At 36.6% G+C, this 18627-nt stretch overlaps 2 protein-coding genes across 2 annotated transcripts; one reads left to right on the top strand and one right to left on the bottom strand.

Moving 5' to 3' along the window:
• On the top strand, nt 1-5182 carry LOC102590238 (fimbrin-5). The gene is made up of 12 exons (XM_015313688.1): nt 1-87; nt 885-1055; nt 1543-1787; nt 2154-2325; nt 2408-2446; nt 2546-2614; nt 2724-2840; nt 3518-3729; nt 4183-4338; nt 4416-4615; nt 4832-4989; nt 5072-5182. The coding sequence occupies exons 1-12, from the start codon at nt 1-3 to the stop codon at nt 5180-5182; spliced, it is 1737 nt and encodes a 578-aa protein (XP_015169174.1).
• A 1405-nt stretch (nt 5183-6587) lies between these two features.
• On the bottom strand, nt 6588-13785 carry LOC102586318 (BTB/POZ domain-containing protein At2g04740). Its single transcript, XM_006357927.2, has 5 exons — nt 13117-13785; nt 10240-10999; nt 8560-8596; nt 8311-8444; nt 6588-7058 (listed from the first exon to the last, which is right to left on the bottom strand). Exons 1-5 carry the CDS (start codon nt 13556-13558, stop codon nt 6698-6700), a joined length of 1734 nt encoding a protein of 577 aa, XP_006357989.1. The 5' UTR covers nt 13559-13785; the 3' UTR covers nt 6588-6697.
• Between the last annotated feature and the right edge of the window lie 4842 nt (nt 13786-18627).

Below are 18627 nucleotides of genomic sequence, written 5' to 3'. Positions count from 1 at the left end.
ATGTCTGGTTTTGTTGGCGTTGTCGTTTCTGATCAATGGCTTCATAGCCAATTCACACAAGTCGAGCTCCGTGGCCTTCATGCCAATGTATGTCTAATATTCTCTTCATAATGTATCGTTTCATATTATATTGTATTGTTTTGATGAACACTGACATTATTGAATTGATTGTATCGTTTTGTAATGTCACATACTAGCAATATGATCGAATAATCTTACAATTATAAAGAAAAAATAAGGTATGGGCCGGCCGGGTGGATTTGTTATAAAAAGAAGGTGGATAAAGAGTGAAATGGGATTTCTGTATCTATTGGAACTAGTCGAGGTATGCGCAAGCTGGTTGGGACACCACAGTTATAAAAAAAAGAGAGGGTGAAATAGGATTGTTGTATCTATTGGAATTAGTCGAAGTATGCGCAAGCTGGTCGGGACACCACAGTTATAAAAAGTTATAAAAAAAGAGAGAGAATGAAATAGGATTAGAAAGTGGTAACAATGCTATCACACCAAACTTGTGGTTACATAACAATGAATTTCTGTATTTGTTGTTGGTGAAAGGTATCAAGTATCGGGTGAAATTAGTCAAGGTGTGCGCAAGCTGGTCGGGACACTACAGTCAAAATAGAAAGGGCGCAATAGGATTAGAAAATGGTAACAATGGTATCACACCAAACTGTGGTTACATAACAGTGGATTTAACGATACAATACAATAAATACTTTAAGTAACAAAGAAAGCGAACATTGTATTTAAAGTAACACTACGATACGAGACAATACAATGTGTAACAACAACCATCCAAACTTGTTGTTAATTGAGTTTGTTAATTCTTTTTTTGTTGTCCTGGAATTTCTTGTTGTTGTTAAGCTGAAATTTGGTTACAGTTTGTTTCTGCGTCGAATGAATCTGGAAAGGCCACACTGGGCAATCTACCACCTGTTATGTGCAAACTTAAGGCCTTGAAGGATATTCTCAGTGCAGATGACATTAGCCGCATATTAAGCGAGTCAGCTACTGATGCGACTGAAGAGATTGATTTTGAATCCTTTCTTCGGGTGAGTGCCACACATTTTCGTCGTGTTTTTGTTTATTTCTCTGTTATCTTAGTTTTATGGACCAGTATGTACGTTTGGGATTCAAAAGAAATGAACTACAACTCTGGCTTTTATACATAAATTCCAAATGTCATAAAGTTTGTGGTTGTCTAATTTACTCTTGACATGTTTGGCTTTCATCTTCGTCATATCGTTATTGCTGTGATGAGTGAAATCAATGAGCTTATCAACCTGCCTTAAGCTGAAATTCTCTCAGACCTTTACTTGGTTATCCTGATATTTTTTTATCTTTATTTCTTATGTGTGTCTCATAAGTTTTGTCTATCGGGAACAGTCTCTCTACTTGCCAAGGTAGGGGTAAGGTTTGCGTAAACTCTACCATCCCCAGACTCCACTTGTGGGACTATACAGGGTTTGTTGTTGTTGTTGTTGTCGTGTCATAAGTTCCCTGTGTCAACTAAAGTGTGGTTTGTTTTTGGCTGGCTAGTTATATCTAGATCTACAAGGACGAGCAACTGCTAAATTGGGTAATACAAAATTAAAAACGTCGTCCTCTTTCCTCAAGGCCAGAACAACCACAATTCGTCACAATATTAGTGAATCTGAAAAGGCATCATATGTTGCACACATCAATAGCTTTCTCAGAGAGGACAAGTTTTTGAAGGATTTTCTTCCTATAGATCCATCTGGTAATGCACTCTTTGAACTCGTAAAAGGTGGCGTTGTTCTGTGGTAAGTGTTACTCCCTCCGTCCCAATTTAAGTGTCTTAGTTTGACTTGACACAGAGTTTAAGAAATAAAGAGAAACTTTTGAATCTTTTCATCTTAAACTAAAACTATGTAGAATGTACCAAAAATGCCGTTTAATCTTGTGTTTTTTAAAAATGTCACGTGGAAAGTTAGAAAGCAAAGACTTTCCAATAAAGGAAAGAGACATTCTTTTTTAAAACGGACTAAAAATAAAAGTAAGACAAATAAATTGAATTAGAGGGAGTAATTAGGATAAATATGATGATTATATCGGGGAGATTCTTGTTTCAATTAATCATTTGATCACTTGCATGTTTATTGATTCATTAACTAAACCATGTAATGCAGTAAGCTTATCAATGTTGCCGTCCCTGGTACTATAGATGAGCGTGCAATCAATACGAAAAAGGTTCTTAATCCATGGGAGACAAATGAGAATCACACTCTTTGCCTCAATTCTGCAAAAGCAATCGGTTGCACAGTCGTCAATATTGGCACACAGGATTTAGTTGAAGCACGAGTATGTAAAATCTCCTACATATGAATTACTTAATCATCAGTATTATAGCTGCTGATGTTTCTTATGTTTTTTGTTCCCTTAGCCTCATCTGGTTGTCGGGCTGATTTCTCAAATTATCAAGGTATTTTTCTACTACTATACCTGTTCCATATGTTCTTCGTGCAGCTGGAAATGTTACTTGTATCATATCTGATGTTCTTGTTTTGAAAAAAAAAAACAGATACAACTATTAGCTGATCTCAATTTGAAGAAAACACCGCAACTTGTGGAACTGGTGGAGGACAGCAAGGTTTGCTAATAGTTGATTGGTTTCTCCTGTTTTTGGTTCTAACGCGGAGTAATGCTTGTAGAAGTTCTAATGCACCTTGTAGGTAAAATAATAGTAGTAAAATTTGCAGGATGTGGAAGAGCTCTTAGGTTTAGCTCCAGAAAAGGTTTTATTGAAATGGATGAACTTCCATCTAAAGAAGGCAGGCTATAAGAAGCAGGTCAATAATTTTTCGTCTGATTTAAAGGTAAGATAGTTTTACAAATTCAATATCAAACTACCTTTCTAGAAATTGGTAGCACTATATTTCGAAGGACATCTATTGTTTCCTAGAAATGAAGTTTACACTAGCACAGTTGGATGTATCTGTGAGTATTTTGCTAAAAATATAACCCTGAGTTCTGTTATCTGTTTAAATCATTCAATATGGATCGTTATTCGTTACAGTCTCTCTTTCTCATATTTGTCCCAACCGGCACTGCACAATCGATATGTTGCTTCATTGAGAAATATGGAACAAGATAATTTTCTGCTTCATTTGCACATTGGCTAGTCCCCAATGTAAACCATCCATGTATAGCTGTTAAATCTGTGACGCGTTCCTATTAAGTTATTTAAGATTTAGAGTTGGCAATACAACACAAGCATTTTGCTAAAATTAGCAAAAGAGAGCATGTCACCATCAAATAATGTCATTATATTCTCTCTTCGTTAAACGGTTAGCTTTTCTGTCTTGTTATGGATTATCAACTTAAATTTGACATAACATATGAAACTCAGAATTTTCTTGTCTTCTTTCAGACTGAGGTCTAGAAAACTAGGCATACACAAAGCAGGAAAATCTAATTAGTCTGCACCTTAGTTCATCTGTGAAAGTAGGATTCTCAAACTCTATTTCTGATGTTTGTTCTCTGTTCGCTGCAGGACGGAGAGGCCTATGCTCATTTACTCAATGCTCTTGCACCTGAACATGGTACAACCAACACACTAGATACGAAAGATCCAACTGAAAGAGCAAATTTGATTATTGAGCAAGCAGAGAAACTCGATTGCAAAAGATATGTTACCCCACAGGATATTGTTGAGGGATCCCCAAACTTAAATCTTGCATTTGTTGCACAAATATTCCAACACAGGTCAGATTAACAAGTTCATTTCCATAGACCAATTATCTACTTCCATTTTTTTGTTCATTAAGTTATAATCCGGTTTCAAATATTATAGACCAAAAAACCTCAAGCTGAAAGGTGAGCTGAATTAAGCCAACTCTCAAGCTTAGCTTAGTTTTGTTTAAGATCAGCATTCTTCAATAATCTTTGCCTTTGATTGAGAGATATCGTGACAAGAATGCTAATAACTAACGTATAAGCTGCTGCTTCTGTTCAGCAGTCGATGTTTCTACTTGTAACTGATTTGATATCATTTGGTAAAAGATTAACTAATTGATTGTATGAACCCTCGTCTACTATTCAAGTAATGATTTTGAATGAATAGTAAGATAATCTATTAAAAGTTGATGCTTACGATATGTGGAGTTCACAATGATGTACTTTTCCGTCTATTAAAGAGTTTCTTTTTTCATGGTCTAGGAATGGATTGTCAGTGGACACCAAGAAAATATCTTTTGCTGAGATGATGGAGGATGATGCTCAAACATCTCGAGAAGAAAGATGCTTCCGGTTGTGGATTAACAGCCTTGGAACTGATACCTACATAAATAATCTATTTGACAGTGTCCGGACTGGGTGGGTACATTGCTTCTTTGTTCGACATTATTTAGACATTATAAATGTGAGTTGATGATAATCCTCTTAACATACAGGTGGGTGCTCCTCGAGGTACTCGATAAAATTGCACCAGGATCAGTCAACTGGAAGCAAGCAACAAAACCCCCAATTAAGATGCCTTTTAGAAAAGTTGAGAATTGCAACCAAGTCATACGGATTGGAAAAGAACTAAATTTCTCCCTTGTGAATGTAGCTGGAAATGATATTGTACAAGGAAACAAGAAGCTCATATTAGGTAGTGATACTCTCTTTTGAACCTCCATTTTGGCATTATTCTTCATTTTCATGCCAAAAATTATAAAGAGATTTATGTTGTTAATGTGCAAAGTCAATTCTTTATAGTGAATATGATGGATATCGCAAACATTTGGCGATGTGACTTTAGATATGATTTAGGTGTTATTAATTGTTCTATTGTTAGAGATGTAAAATATTTGTTTTCTTTTCTCAGCCTTTTTGTGGCAGCTAATGAGGTTCACAATGCTGCAACTGTTGAAAAACTTGAGGTTTCATGCCCAAGGGAAGGAAATAACAGATGCTGACATCCTAAATTGGGCAAACAAAAAAGTGAAGAGTGCAGGCAGAAAATCTCAAATAGATAGCTTCAAGGTGATAAAAAAAAAGAAGCTTCAAGACCAATATATCAGTTTCTGTTTCACGGTATCTGAGTTTCGTTGTTTTGTTCTGTTAGGACAAAAGTCTATCAAATGGGATGTTCTTCTTAGAACTTCTTAGTGCAGTCGAGCCAAGGGTCGTGAATTGGAGCGTTGTAACCAAGGGGGAAACAGGTACACACTTATAACATGAGGATTCATTTATATGCAAATAGAGAAGATTCAGTGAGTTGAATAGTCATATACTCATCTTTCCACTCAATTAATAGTTATTATCTCAGAAAGTCATTTTCTTTGTTGAAGAAACTTGGAATTAAGAAGAAAGCCGACTTTCTGAGATAATAACAATTAATTGTTTGACCATCTGAGAAAAGATTTTCTTCTCTTTGTGACTGATTAAATAATCTGAACGATGACTTGTTTCTTTGGGTTTGATGAAATATACTGATGATTATGAATGCAACTGCAGACGAGGATAAGAAGCTTAATGCAACTTACACAATCAGTGTTGCACGGAAACTTGGATGCTCCATCTTCTTATTGCCAGAGGATATAATAGAGGTAACATATCAGATAACAAACTGCTTTTTTGTGCCCGCATTTTGTACACCATAGTAGATCGTTATATATTTAGACATGCCATATCACGCAGATCAAAAGTTATATTGCATGCTACAGCCCAGATTCATTCAGAAAAAAACTTCCAATGAACACCATGAAAACCAATTTAGCTGTACCATTAGTGTTCTGCTTCATGTAATAGCACCAAAATGTCTCTTTGCTTCATAGCTAGTAGCAATTTCCTTGTTCATGACCATTGACCATAAAACTTCTTGATGTCTGCATCCTGGCAATTTCTTATTTATGAAATCTTAGCTTCCGAAGAATCAATTCTTCTCCTCGAGTCCTAAACTGACTTTGCCAAACAGGTAAACCAGAAGATGATTCTTACTCTCACAGCAAGCATCATGTATTGGAGCTTGCAACATAAAGCTGATACTCCAGAGACCATCCCTGAAGAAGACACTGCTGCTTCTGATGAATCTCCGGCTGCACCCAGTGATGGTGAGAATGCTGCTTCCTGAGTCACAGAAAAGGAGCAGCAACAAGACAGATAGAGAGATATTCATGAAAATAAGCATAGATAATATTGTTCGTATTGTCACTGATGGATTGGTGGGAATGCTTCTTCCGATTTGATCCTCAACTCTTGTTTTCAAGAGGACAAATCTCATATAGTTGGTTAATATGTTAAGTACCTATAAATTCATTAGTTGCGTTTCTTTATCACCACAAAGTGGTTAGGGTGGTACAAGGCAAGAAAAAAGTAACTTGTATATTTTTAAAGAATGTTTAGGCTCTCTGGACTTGCAGATTACCAGGGGTTTCAAATAGACAGCTATCTTGTTTTCTTCATGAGACTGATATGAGATTTGAATGAAAACTTGCATGATACTTTACCTCGTCATTTCTTGAAGCAGTTATATTTACATTGTTCTTTTATAAATGATGGATACAATCAAAAGACCAAGCCAGTTAGTTAAAAGAATGCGAAGAAAAAGAAAAAAAAAACTGTTCCAATTGCCAAAAGTGTAACAAGAACTTCACATATAAGATCATTTTTATTTTCCTCTTGGGGATTAACTTTGCTACATGAACAAAACAGTACATTTATAAGATTCAAAAAATAAAAGAAATAAAACTCATATAAGTTCTTGTTCACTACTTGCATTACATTCAAGCCCATTAGTTCTTTCTTGTTCTGCAATTTGCATGAGCATCTCAAGGCGCTTGTCAAAAAGTAATGCACTCTCATCTCTCTCATCGAGTTCGGCAGCTTCAGCTTCGAGCCATTTCTCTCGCAGATCGTCCAAAACGTTTCCTTCAGCTGTGCTGCTCATCTCAGCTCCTGGAGCACTTGGGGCAGTTGTACGAAGTGCAGAATCGCCAGATGGTGGTGGTAGGGTCAAAAGCATTGCCCTAAACTCTTGGGTATCCGCAAATGTCTCAAAGTTACATGCCATTGCGTCTAGACAATACTCCCGAATCTTTACAACACCATACCTAAAAGTATAAACCAAAGAACTTAGCTTTATTAAGCAAAAATACAATGGAAATAACCCAGACACGGTCGTTGATTTGTGGAGCATTCTCTTTTAGCTTTCGTATAGTTCATTTAGTAAAAACATCTCCATTGACTGGAGAAGCAACACCTTAGCTACTTCCTCTTTGTATGACAGACATTAATACTAAGCCTTGTCCAAGATGCCACATCAAATGCACTGGATAAATTTCCTTTTGTTAACCAAGTCCATGATAGGCATGGATCAAATTGATCATATGACATGTCACCATCAGATGAAAGCTTCCTAAATGTGTTTGGTGCATTTCCTGCTGAATCAACATCATCTCCATATCTCCTTATTAGAAAAGAACTTTCAAAAGAACACTGGAAATAAGCATCTAGAGTCTGATACATTAAGCAGGAACAAACATGCTAGTGCTCAGAACACAAGCCTTCTAACACCTCGATCGCTAGCTCATGCATGTGCTCTTGAGTCATACATTGTAATAAAGAAGCTAATGATGTCGTGAGTTTTTAACTTTTCATTTTTTCTTGATAAGGAAGTTAGAGAATCGGAATCAAAATTGTTTCTGATTCATGAGTAGTGAAGTATCTTTTTTTTTGGGCATAATACATAAATAGACACTTAAAGTTGGCTTCAACGGGCAACTAAACAGTCCAACTTTGAAAATGCACATCTAGACACCTCAACTCGTCCAAACGGTGTCTCGTGGACACCTGACGCTGACGTGGCACATTTGGAGGTGTCTACATAATTATTTTGTAAGTTGGAGTGTTCAACTAACCACCGGAGAGAGACAAGTTGAGGTGTCTAGACGTGCATCCTCAAAGTTGGACTGTTTAGTAGTCAGTCAAGGCAAAGTTAAGGTGTCTATCTATGTATTATGCCCTTTTTTGCCATAAACCAACTCTTACAAGTTTGGGAGCAGTTACAATAATGTTGTTCATAGGTCTTAATGCATATTACACTTTAACTCTTGCTCTTCTAGATAGATAGTAAGAGATGATCAATGACAGGACTATTCACACAAAATCAAACTTACACACAGGAATTTTAGCTTTAAGTTTAAACATCCAAACAGACTGATTAGAAGATGGTGATAATCCATAACCAAAGAGATCAAAAAATTTCCTAGATGTTGGTATACACTTGCAAAGGAATGTGAATACAATTTAGGCATATTGGTATATAAAGAAGGAATATGACTAAAGAAGACAGATATCACATACATGTCCGACAATACCAGCCAATGGCACAACTCAGCAGGAGAAACCATTTCCAAATGTGGCAGCAGTGCATCTGCTACGACACGTTTAAGGGGAAACAACAGGTACCTTGAAGCAGCATCAAACATTTCTTCAGCCTGGTAAAAGAGATTACATGCATCATAAATTAAACTATCCGAGCAATCAATGCAGAGGAGAAAGAGACGGCTAATTATGGCAACTATTCTATAACTAGAAATTCAAACAACATACTTGATCAGGGTCAATGTCCTTCAACCCATCAGTATACCTGTTTAACAAAATATGATCTTGTTAGCAAGAGGTTAGAAGATGAAACAACTGAAATAAGCACAGCTGAAAGCCAAGTCACATGTCATTTGAGTCACACCAAGCGAGTTTGTTAAGGAGGGCTAACTGAGTCATACTGGTTATCAATTAAAGGTAAAATCACATAAATGTTGTTGATAATGCAACAGACACATACTGAAATACAGCAGAGTAACTCCATTTTATTAAGGGAAAAGGGTTAAAAATGCCCTTAACGTATCTCAAATGGTTCAAAAATGCCCTCCTTCCACCTTTTGGTTTAAAAATGCCCTCAACGTTTTTTAAGGTTTAAAATTGCCCTTTATTAACAGCACAATGACATGGCAATTGTGACATGGATTTTCTTTATCTATTTCAAAATATATGACCCACTTAGTCTAGAAATCCATTTCAAATCTGACCCGATATGACCGATTAATTTTGGATCTTTTGTTCCCGTTTGTTCTAAGTTCTAACTCTCTTCTTTCTTCCTACCTCCTTCAATTCGTCTTCTTTTTCCATTTCTCAGTTAATTTCAAGAAGAAAAGGAAGGAAGAACTATAAAGAATAAGGTTAGCTAAATCTTGAATTTGTTACTTGCTGACATTGAAACTTTCAAGAAGAAAATAAGATTTATCTTCCTTTGGTTCTGAAGCCTCCTGCTTCCAACTATAAGCACCACCATTCAAGCTAATGCCAACCAAAAAATCCAATTCCCAAGAAAATGAGCCTTAAAACCAAAAGCTTCATTTGCCATCTCCACCCACAATTTAGTCCTAGCAAAGACTCTCTGGCCTTCTTCAGCCTAAAACTTGAAGAGAAGCTCTAATTCGTGCCCAACAATTTGCAATTTACAGACATCTTTAATAGAATCCTCCTATATATCTTCAGAAAATGCCTTGAAAGCTTAGGAGCAAATCGATCCAGAGCAGAAAAGCTCATCAAAAGTCAATAATTGACCTGAATTTCAACAATTCTCAAGCAAAAACATCTCATAATTCCAACATAAAGCTGAAATTGATCAATATCAAGATTCTGCTGTAAACCCACCTTTACAAACTCCTAATCAAACTCCTAAAAAAGCAAAACATTACCTAAGTTGCAGAGTAATGGAATCAACTGTGTAAAAAATTGAAGAAACAAAAAGTATTATCTGAAGAACATAACTAGAGGTGTTGTGATTTGCAACCCTCAATCGCCATCGTCGGATGCTACAAAAGAGGTTGAGAGTGGTCCTAAAATGGAGCTCAAAGATAAAATAGGTTAATATGAAAATGGGTTTTTGGGTGGGTTTAAGTTTTGTAGCACAGATGGGTCGGGTAGTTGGGCTGGATTTTAAAAATTAGGTGGACCAATAAGATAAAGTCACTTGGCTAATTAAATGAGTCATCATTTATTATGTTAGTGGGCTGTTAATAAAGGGCAATTTTAAACCTTAAGAAAACGTTGAGGGCATTTTTAAACCAAAAGATGGAAGGAGGGCATTTTTGAACCATTTGAGATACGTTAAGGGCATTTTTAACCCTTTTCCCTTTTATTAATTAATTTATTTTATATGGGAAGGGGGGAAGTAAAAAGCAGCTTTTCAACAAAAAACAAAAAAGAAATGAGAAACAGATGACTTACATATACTCTATCATTTTCTTAAAAGCTCCAACAGTCAAATCATGTTCCTCAATGCATGGAAGTGCATTATCAGGTAAACAATCTCTCCCTTCCAGAAAATCCTTCATGCGTGACAACCTCGCTTTAAAATATTCAGACCTTGATGCTAAGATCACTTGATGGCAACGAAAGATCTTCTTATCAACTCTAACACAAACATCTGCAAGATCATCTTCAAACTCACTAATCTGCATTGAACTGACAAGACATATAAGACCGTCTACATCATGATTCAAGTTCTGTTCGCTGTTGGAATTCACAAGAGCAATTTGAAGAATTTTATGCAAAGCATTTGGAAGACGGTCTTCTTCTGGGAGAGAGATTCCCTGCAAGATGAACCGTTTTTGGGAGTTATCTACGTCCCTTAGTGCTTTGTACTCAGCATATTTTTGATGAATCAACTCTTTCTCAAGGACTTTTTGTAGTGACAAGCATTTGCTAACTTTGCAAATTCTGACAAGATCTTCCATGTCATCTACTGCTATATCAAGCCTGTCGGAATAAAAGAAGTGGATGAGGCTATAAAGAGCATGATAAGACAGCTTTTCCTTAGAGAATCGTACTTCCTTTCTATCCTTCCACTCAGTCTGAAATTTCTGTTCGAAGAAAGGCGACCGTGCAGTCAAGATTACTCTGTGAGCTTCAATAGGCCGACCTTGCACGTAGAATACAACATCCGGAGGAAAGTCACTGGGGCAGGATCCTCCATTTTCTGAATTACCTATTAATTATCCCAGACCACCATGTCATTTTTGAGTGCATGAAGACAATCTGGACAAAGAATCAGAAAGTGTGATATATGCATACAGCTAAAGAACCAAAGTACTAGTACAACCACAGTTTCCAAATCTAAAGGAATCCGAGAAACAGAATATCTAGTGAATCCAAGAAAAAAAACTACTGACTCATGTAAGAAAACAGTAAGCAATAATGATGGAATCAGATTAAAACACCATTAAAAAAAGTCATGACTTCACTATAGCTGGAAGTTTTATTAAGTACAGTCTATCCAGCAATATAATCATACAACACAAAAGGCTTCAGCAGGCCTATAGTGAGAGCGGAAGTCATTCACAAAAGGCTGACTGATCAGGTTCTGTGTTTAAAGATTCAACACCGGAATGGAACAGTAATAAAGTGGAACACTAAAGCACAGATCCCATCAACAAATGAGGAGATTTAAGTTTGTTACACTATTCATGGCGCAATAGCTAGTCAAGGAGTCATACTAAAAGACTGTATTTAATTTTGTATTCTAGTTACTTTTGGAAGTCTAGGTACTTCTCATGTACTAAGATTCCTGAGTAGAAAGGATCCCGAATTTGATGCCAAATTCCTGTAAATTGTGGTTTCTCAGCATTGTAAGTAGACTTCCTTTTTTAAAGTACTCCCTCCAACCTCCATTCCAATTTTATGTGATAGTGTTTGACTGGGCACGGGGCTTCACAAAGAATTTTTTTGAAACTTGTGATATAAAACAGGCCATAGACATTTGTGTGGATTTAAATCCTCTCATTCCAAGTAAAACTGAAAGTTTAAGTTAAAACTATTTCTAAATGATAAAGTATGACGTTCTTTTCAGGAAAAATACTAAAAGGGAAATTATGAAACATAAATTAGGACAGAGGGAGTAATAAGTAGCTTTCTACACTGAGAATTTCTTATAAGTGGATGAAGGAAAAAATTGGGACAGTTCATTCTCCATCATTTTACTGCTCAAGACTAGTTGAGTACGCTCACATTACAAGGGTAAATTGCAGCTTGGTCGGTATCAAATGAGAATTAAATAAGCAATACCAACCATATGGATTCTTGTAGCATCACATTATTTGGCAAAAGACAAGCATAACAGAAGCTATGAAGGTCAAGGAGCTATGTAGAGTGAACACTATCGACATGTCATGCTATTTTGATGGGTTCGCAGAATGAACTGCCTTTAGATTATAGGGTTCAAAAAGACTGTATACCTTCTGAACATATTTGCTTTGTGTGCTATTTGTAGATGATTATTTTGACATCCCGCTTTTTAATCACCACCTCTCTCTTTCAGCTGTAACTTTTTTCCCTTTTTTCTATAATCCCAACTCATTGATGAACTTATGCGCCAAAGTCTGCTTCTATCATGTATTAAACTGGATATTTTTCTAAAAGAAAGAAAAAGCTGGTGCAAAGACAACTCAAGCAATTTAGAGAATTTTAAATGCCAGGATATTTTATATTCACATTGAGAACTCCAATGCTTTTAATACTACCACGCACTCCTTAAGAAGAAAGATTCAATTTCTTAATAAGTCTAACAAAAGAGTCTTGCTCCTAGGACCAGGCAGGTAATTTCCATATTAGAATGGCTTTTAGTTGGAGAATAGGATTGTTTAGAAATTAAGGGCTCGTTTGGCGCAAGGAATAGGGATAATTATCCCATGATTAATTTTAGAATGAGTTTATCGCATGTTTGGTTGGCATACAATTGCAGAATAACTTATCCCAAGATTAGTTATCCCAAGATTGTAGTGTTATTTTTATCCCACATTGAGGGTGGGATAACTAATCCCGGGATAGCATGTATGCCAATCAAATGAGTCCTAAGTCCTACACAGGGTGCTAAAGTTCTTCACCTAGATGCCATGGTTAGTTCACATAAAATCCCAATAATCCACACTCCAATCTCAAAGTTAGACAATTTTCCCTTCCTCCAGTAGCTATAATATCTCTATCCATTCTTCTACTTCTGGTAGACAAAAAAAAAACTAAAATACATTATCCCAAATTATTCAGTATTGAGGCATATCAGTTATAATCAAAGACAAATTTTTCCAAGCTCAATATGCACACACATACCCGAAATAGGCACTTGACCATCAGATTGTTCGAAAAATTTCTTATTAGCCCAACAAGCCAAGAAAGTATCTCTTAAAGCACCTTGCAAAGGTCCAAGCGGAGGAGGCCGAGCTTCAAAGGCCTTCAACAGTTTTCTAACCTTAAGATTAAGCGCAGCATAATGGCAACGGTCACCATCAAAAGTATGCTCAGAACATATAGCACCACTCTCCAATAACATTCGAGCAGCATCAAGATGACCGGCAAGACAAGCATAATAAAGGGCAACTGAATCCCATTGGTCCCTCGCATTTACGTTAACACCAGACTCCAAAAGGTATTTGAGACGGTCGACATCTCCGGCCCTTGAAGCTTCGAAAACGTCGCCGTATGGGACTTTCTTTAAGGGTAAACATGACTTGAAATCGTCTGCATCTAAGAAAATGTCATCCAGGTCAGACATAGGAATTGAACTGAAGTGTGCAAAGAGAAGTTTGTTTGGTTTGTGTGAGGAAGTTTTTGGGTGAATTGGGTATTTGAATTTAGCTGAATCTTGAAGAAATTCGTTAGCTCCAAAGATTGAGGAGGGGAGAAAAATGGAAGCTAGAGAAATGAACAAGTTTCAGTTGCAGAACTAAAGGATTGACAAGAAAAACAGTGACAAAATCGGGAGGCATTAACACCCTTTGCCTTTCTTGGGCCTACTTCTTTTTCCTAATCATGGGCTTAGGTTTTACGGGTTGCGTTCACTTTTACTCATCTATTATTTGAAAGGAAAAATTACTGAGTAACTATATTTTAATAAATAATTATTAATTTTAGTGATACTTTTTAGTATTTATTATCATTAATAGCAATACATAACAATACTAGGATAAATCTACATTATTATGTATTAAAAGTGAATTAAGTATGCAATATATATGTATTATAACTGTTTTAAAATATATTATGTTTGTTTGGTAAGAAATTGACACATTGTATAAGTGTATTAAAATGTGTAATAAATGTATTATTTATCAATAAAACTTGTGTTATATGTGTTTTATAAATTGTTCTCTGTAATAATTAAAAGTGTTCAAGTGAAGAAAAAAATGTTATTGCTATAAATGATAAATATTTTCTTAATATAGTATATTTATGTAAGCTTACTAATTTTCATTTAAATGACGGTTATGTTTTCTCTATTTAACTCTCACAATTAATCATTTATTTTTATATTATTTTTCGAGACCTAAGACTTGACATAAATGACAAAGGGAGTATTAAGAGAAAGTTTCATAAATCATTTCTCAAGACTTAGTTTTTATTTTGTGTGAAATTCTAATTGGACAAGGAAAAGCGAACATGAGAGTATTAAGAGAAAGTTCCATAAATTGCAGTATTAGCATCCATTGTTGTAGGGGGGGAAAAAGGCGAGATATTATCATATTTCAAAATATAGTAGTATTTTGATTTCAAAATGTAGCAAAATATATGAATTCACACAGAGTTTTGGGCTAAAATCATCCCTTGATTATAACCCAAATTTAGAGTACATCCTTATAGTATAGTTATGAACAAAAAAACATTGTATCTCAAACTTTGCAATAAGCATATTTCTACCTTTCTAAATATGCACAAAAGAACTTTAATAACAATGACTAGAATTAGGATAAGGTTATGTAATTTTAGCAGGCTTGACCAAGTTTCCAAAATTGTCTAGTTTTAGAAAGTGCTCTTCTCTCTCTCTCTTTCCGGCATACACTTTTCTGATGGTAAACCTACCACTGTGTAATCCTACCATTGTGTAAGTTATGGAGCAGGGAATTTCTTTTACATCGAGTGGGAAGTTCTTTAGACTAACGAGCAGTGGGGACAGTTGGTTCATTTTAACTGAATATAGCAGAAGGTTCACGAGCAACATCAGGATAGATGAAAGTAATCTCAGATGGATATGTGAAGCCCTAAAGCAGGCCTCTTTGCAGTCAGGCAACAAATGCAGAAGATAGGGAAGGAAAATACAGGCTTATTCATATAGAGCAATACAAAATTTCAACAGTTATGGATGCTTTGTGAGAATAGAAACTCTTCTAGGGGACAAAAGGGCAGCAGTCATCATTCCAGAAGACAGATACAACAAGGGATGGGATGATATTGCAGGAAAGATTCAAAAATATCTGGGCCCTTTTGTGGATCCAAGATTCCATTTAGCATGTGAGCATCCAAATCTTTCATAGAAGCAGCAAGGATCCCTACTTGGCTATACATAATCAGTTCTGGAGCAGGACATGCCAGTCACAAAAGGTTGATGGAAAGGGAGCACTTCCTCTCGAGATGTCTTGTCGGAGAATTTAATGAAACATTCAACACTAGTCCAAATGCATATATCATCTAAAAATGTTTTGTGGGCAGGTGGCAAGTCACTGCAGGACTTAAAGTCACACCCATTAACCATAATCAATTTCTTTTTGAGCTTCCATCCATACTGGAGGCATGTAGGGTAAAAGCTGGTGACTGGTTCTGGAAGGGACGAAAACTAACTCTTGAATGGTGGTCTCCAGTGGCTGGCTCAAAGCTAACCTCAAAGAAATCAAATCATATATGGATTAAGGTTTTTGGAATTCCACTACATGCATGGTCTTCAGAAACCTTTAAATTTATCGGAGATAAGTGCGGAGGCTATGTTGGAGTTGATGAAGACACGAAACACAGAACACACAAGCTATGGGATTGAATCTGTGTGGAGAAGAACATGAAGGTGATCCCGAAATACATAGAGTTGCTCAAAGAAGATTGGGGTTTCGATCTCACGGTCTTAGAGGATCTGCACACGGTCGTTAGTCTCGCCGGTAAAGCCACTCTTCTCAAGAAAGGGAAGTCAAAGGAAGAAGTTGGTACCTCGAACCCTGTATCATATGAAGTACAAAGGGACAACTTTAATTCAAAAGGGAGAAGCTTTAATTCAAAAGAGGACAACTTTACTTCAAAAAAGGACAGCCTGGATTGTCCAGTGGACAAAAGGGCAAAAGTCAAAGAATCTAATAATGTTACTGGGAGTGGGATAGTGCCAAATCAACTACAAGTGGGACTAGAAGCTGATCAGATTTATTACAAAACAGGCCCAAATGGCAAGAGGGGAAAAACTAAAGTTTTAAATGAGGTCAAACTCTTTAAACTTAAAATCATCTCTCAAGTTAAAAAGCCCAACTCAGTTTCTAATAGATTCAGTGCTCTATCAGCCCCATCAGACTTTCATAATCACATGCAAACAGAACCTGTAGAGAAAATATCAGGAGTGGGGCAATCAGATGCAGATGATGAAAGAATTACCCTTGAAATAATCCACAGGTCATTGCAACAACACACCTCAAGAAGGGAACGGGTTGCTTTTTCCAGCTCAGATACATATTTCCCCTCTATAGCAATAAGATAAGCTTTACCATTGATGGTATGAAGGTAACCCCAATCCACAGGTTAAAGACAAACAAACTATAGTCGAGACATCAAAGTGGACAAAAATCACAATGGTTAAGGCATGTAAAACCTTTGGGGTCAATGCTACAAGTTTTGAACATGATCTCTTAGATTTAGTTCTAAGAATGGAGCAAAGAAGACAAAAACAAGTTCAAAAGTTGGAGTTAAATCAACAGGAGTCTGGGAGTCCAAAAAAACAAAAGAGAAGGGGAGAGAAAAATATTAATGTGTGGAATTAATTATGACAAAAAAGAACAACAAAGTAGTGGAAGCAGGGGCAGGCAGTACACCTCACTGTCTGGATGAATTTGAAAGTCCTTAGTTGGATTATTAAGGGGCTGAATGAGGAGAGGAAGAGAAGCACTATCAAATCCCTCATTCATAAGTGGAAGGTTGACATTTTATGTTTACAAGAAACCAAAATCCAAGGTTGCATTAGTAGACTAATACAACAATTATGGGGGAATAGATGGGCTGATTGGGTGGAACTTAAAGCAACCGGCACAAGAGGTGGTATTAGAGGGATCTGGGATAAAAGGAAATGGGTGAAAATGGACACACAACTGGGTTGTTACTCGATCTCGTGTATGCTACAAAGTACACTTGAAGAGTTTAAATGGTGCTTCACGGGCATTTATGGTCCACACACTAATCCGGAAAAGGAGGAGATGTGGGATGAACTAGCAGGGATAAGATGACTTTGGGAACATGAGTGGGTCAAAGGGGGTGACTTCAATGTATGCAGATTTCAAAGTTAACGGTTAAATTGCAAAAGGAGATCAAGAGCCATGGCAACATTCTTAGACATAATCCAAGACCTGGGGATAATTGACCTACCATTGCAGGGAGCCCAATTTACTTGGTCTAGAGGTGAGAACAATCAACAAGATTCTAGAATTGATAGATTCATCATATCCCCGAAATGGAATGACTCTTTCAAAGTTGTGAAGGTAATTTCAGACCACAGATCCATTTTACTGGAAAGTGGGGATTGGGATGTCACTCATTCCTACTTTAAATTTGAAAACATATGGTTGGAAGTTGATGGCTTTCTGGATAAATTAAAATACTGGTGGCAGAGCTACAATTTCAATGGGAGGCCTAATTTTTTCCTTATGCAAAAATTGAAGAGTCTAAAGAAGGACATAACCACTTGGAACAAGTAGGAATTTGGAAAACTAGAGACCAAGAAATGAAAATCACTAGATAAGTTGATGATCTTGGAACAAAACACCGAAGGCAAACAATTGAGCACTGTAGAGGCTAGTCAAATGGCAAGCCTGAGAGCTGAGATACAACAGTTAGCCAAGATGGAGGCAAAAATCTAGGTGCCTCTGGCTCAAGGAAGGGGATAGGAACACCAAATACTTTCAGAAGATTGCTAATTCTAATAGAATATCCAATTGCATAGACAGATTTCTGGTAGACAATGTGGTCATTAAAGATAAGGAGACAATTAAAAAGAAGACACTAGAGTTCTTTGAATGAGTGTACATTGAACAAGAAGAGTGGAGGCCTACAATCATGTTTGAAGGAATTGTCTCCATCACAGCGGAGAAAAGCAGTAACTTAGAAGCAGCTTTTGGAGAGGAGGAAGTACTAGCAACCATTAAATCAAGTGCCCCTGACAAAGCCCCCGGGCATACTGATTTTACTATGGCTTTCTTCCAGAGCTCTTGGGAGTTTATCAAGATAGATCTATTAGCAGTTATGCAACACTACCATCAACATTGTTGGATAGTTAAGTCTTGTAATGTTTCATTCATACCACTTATTCCTAAGAAATATGGGGCAAGCGAACTTAGGGATTACAGACCTATTAGTTTGATTGGAAGCATGTACAAGATCATTACAAAAGTCCTCGCAAATAGATTGAAGACAGTTATGGGGAAACTAGTCTCAAACCAACAAAATGCCTTCATCAAAGGGAGACAAATCATTGATGCCTCACTCAAGAGTGTGATATATCCTGTTAATGGGGTGCAGAACATTGAGAAGCTGGCAGACATATTGGGTTGTAGAAATGGAATTTTCCCAACCACTTACTTAGGCCTTCCATTGAGGGCTAAATACATG

Source organism: Solanum tuberosum, unplaced genomic scaffold, assembly GCF_000226075.1.
Source record: "Solanum tuberosum cultivar DM 1-3 516 R44 unplaced genomic scaffold, SolTub_3.0 scf00262, whole genome shotgun sequence".
NCBI classification, from domain to species: Eukaryota; Viridiplantae; Streptophyta; class Magnoliopsida; order Solanales; family Solanaceae; genus Solanum; species Solanum tuberosum.
The sequence above is the reverse complement of the archived record's forward strand: the minus strand, read 5'-3'. Positions and strand labels throughout refer to the sequence as shown.

What these genes read in the sequence shown, in the direction of transcription:
- LOC102590238 (XM_015313688.1), top strand. Translation starts at nt 1, where the DNA reads ATGTCTGGTTTTGTTGGCGTTGTCGTTTCTGATCAATGGCTTCATAGC. An exon ending in GCACAAATATTCCAACACAG is followed by an intron (nt 3,730 to 4,182) that starts GTCAGATTAACA and finishes TTCATGGTCTAG; the next exon opens with GAATGGATTGTCAGTGGACA. An exon ending in AAACAAGAAGCTCATATTAG is followed by an intron (nt 4,616 to 4,831) that starts GTAGTGATACTC and finishes TTCTTTTCTCAG; the next exon opens with CCTTTTTGTGGCAGCTAATG.
- LOC102586318 (XM_006357927.2), bottom strand. Translation starts at nt 13,558, where the DNA reads ATGTCTGACCTGGATGACATTTTCTTAGATGCAGACGATTTCAAGTCA. An exon ending in TGGTCAAGTGCCTATTTCGG is followed by an intron (nt 11,000 to 13,116) that starts GTATGTGTGTGC and finishes GATAATTAATAG; the next exon opens with GTAATTCAGAAAATGGAGGA. An exon ending in AGGACATTGACCCTGATCAA is followed by an intron (nt 8,445 to 8,559) that starts GTATGTTGTTTG and finishes CTCTTTTACCAG; the next exon opens with GCTGAAGAAATGTTTGATGC.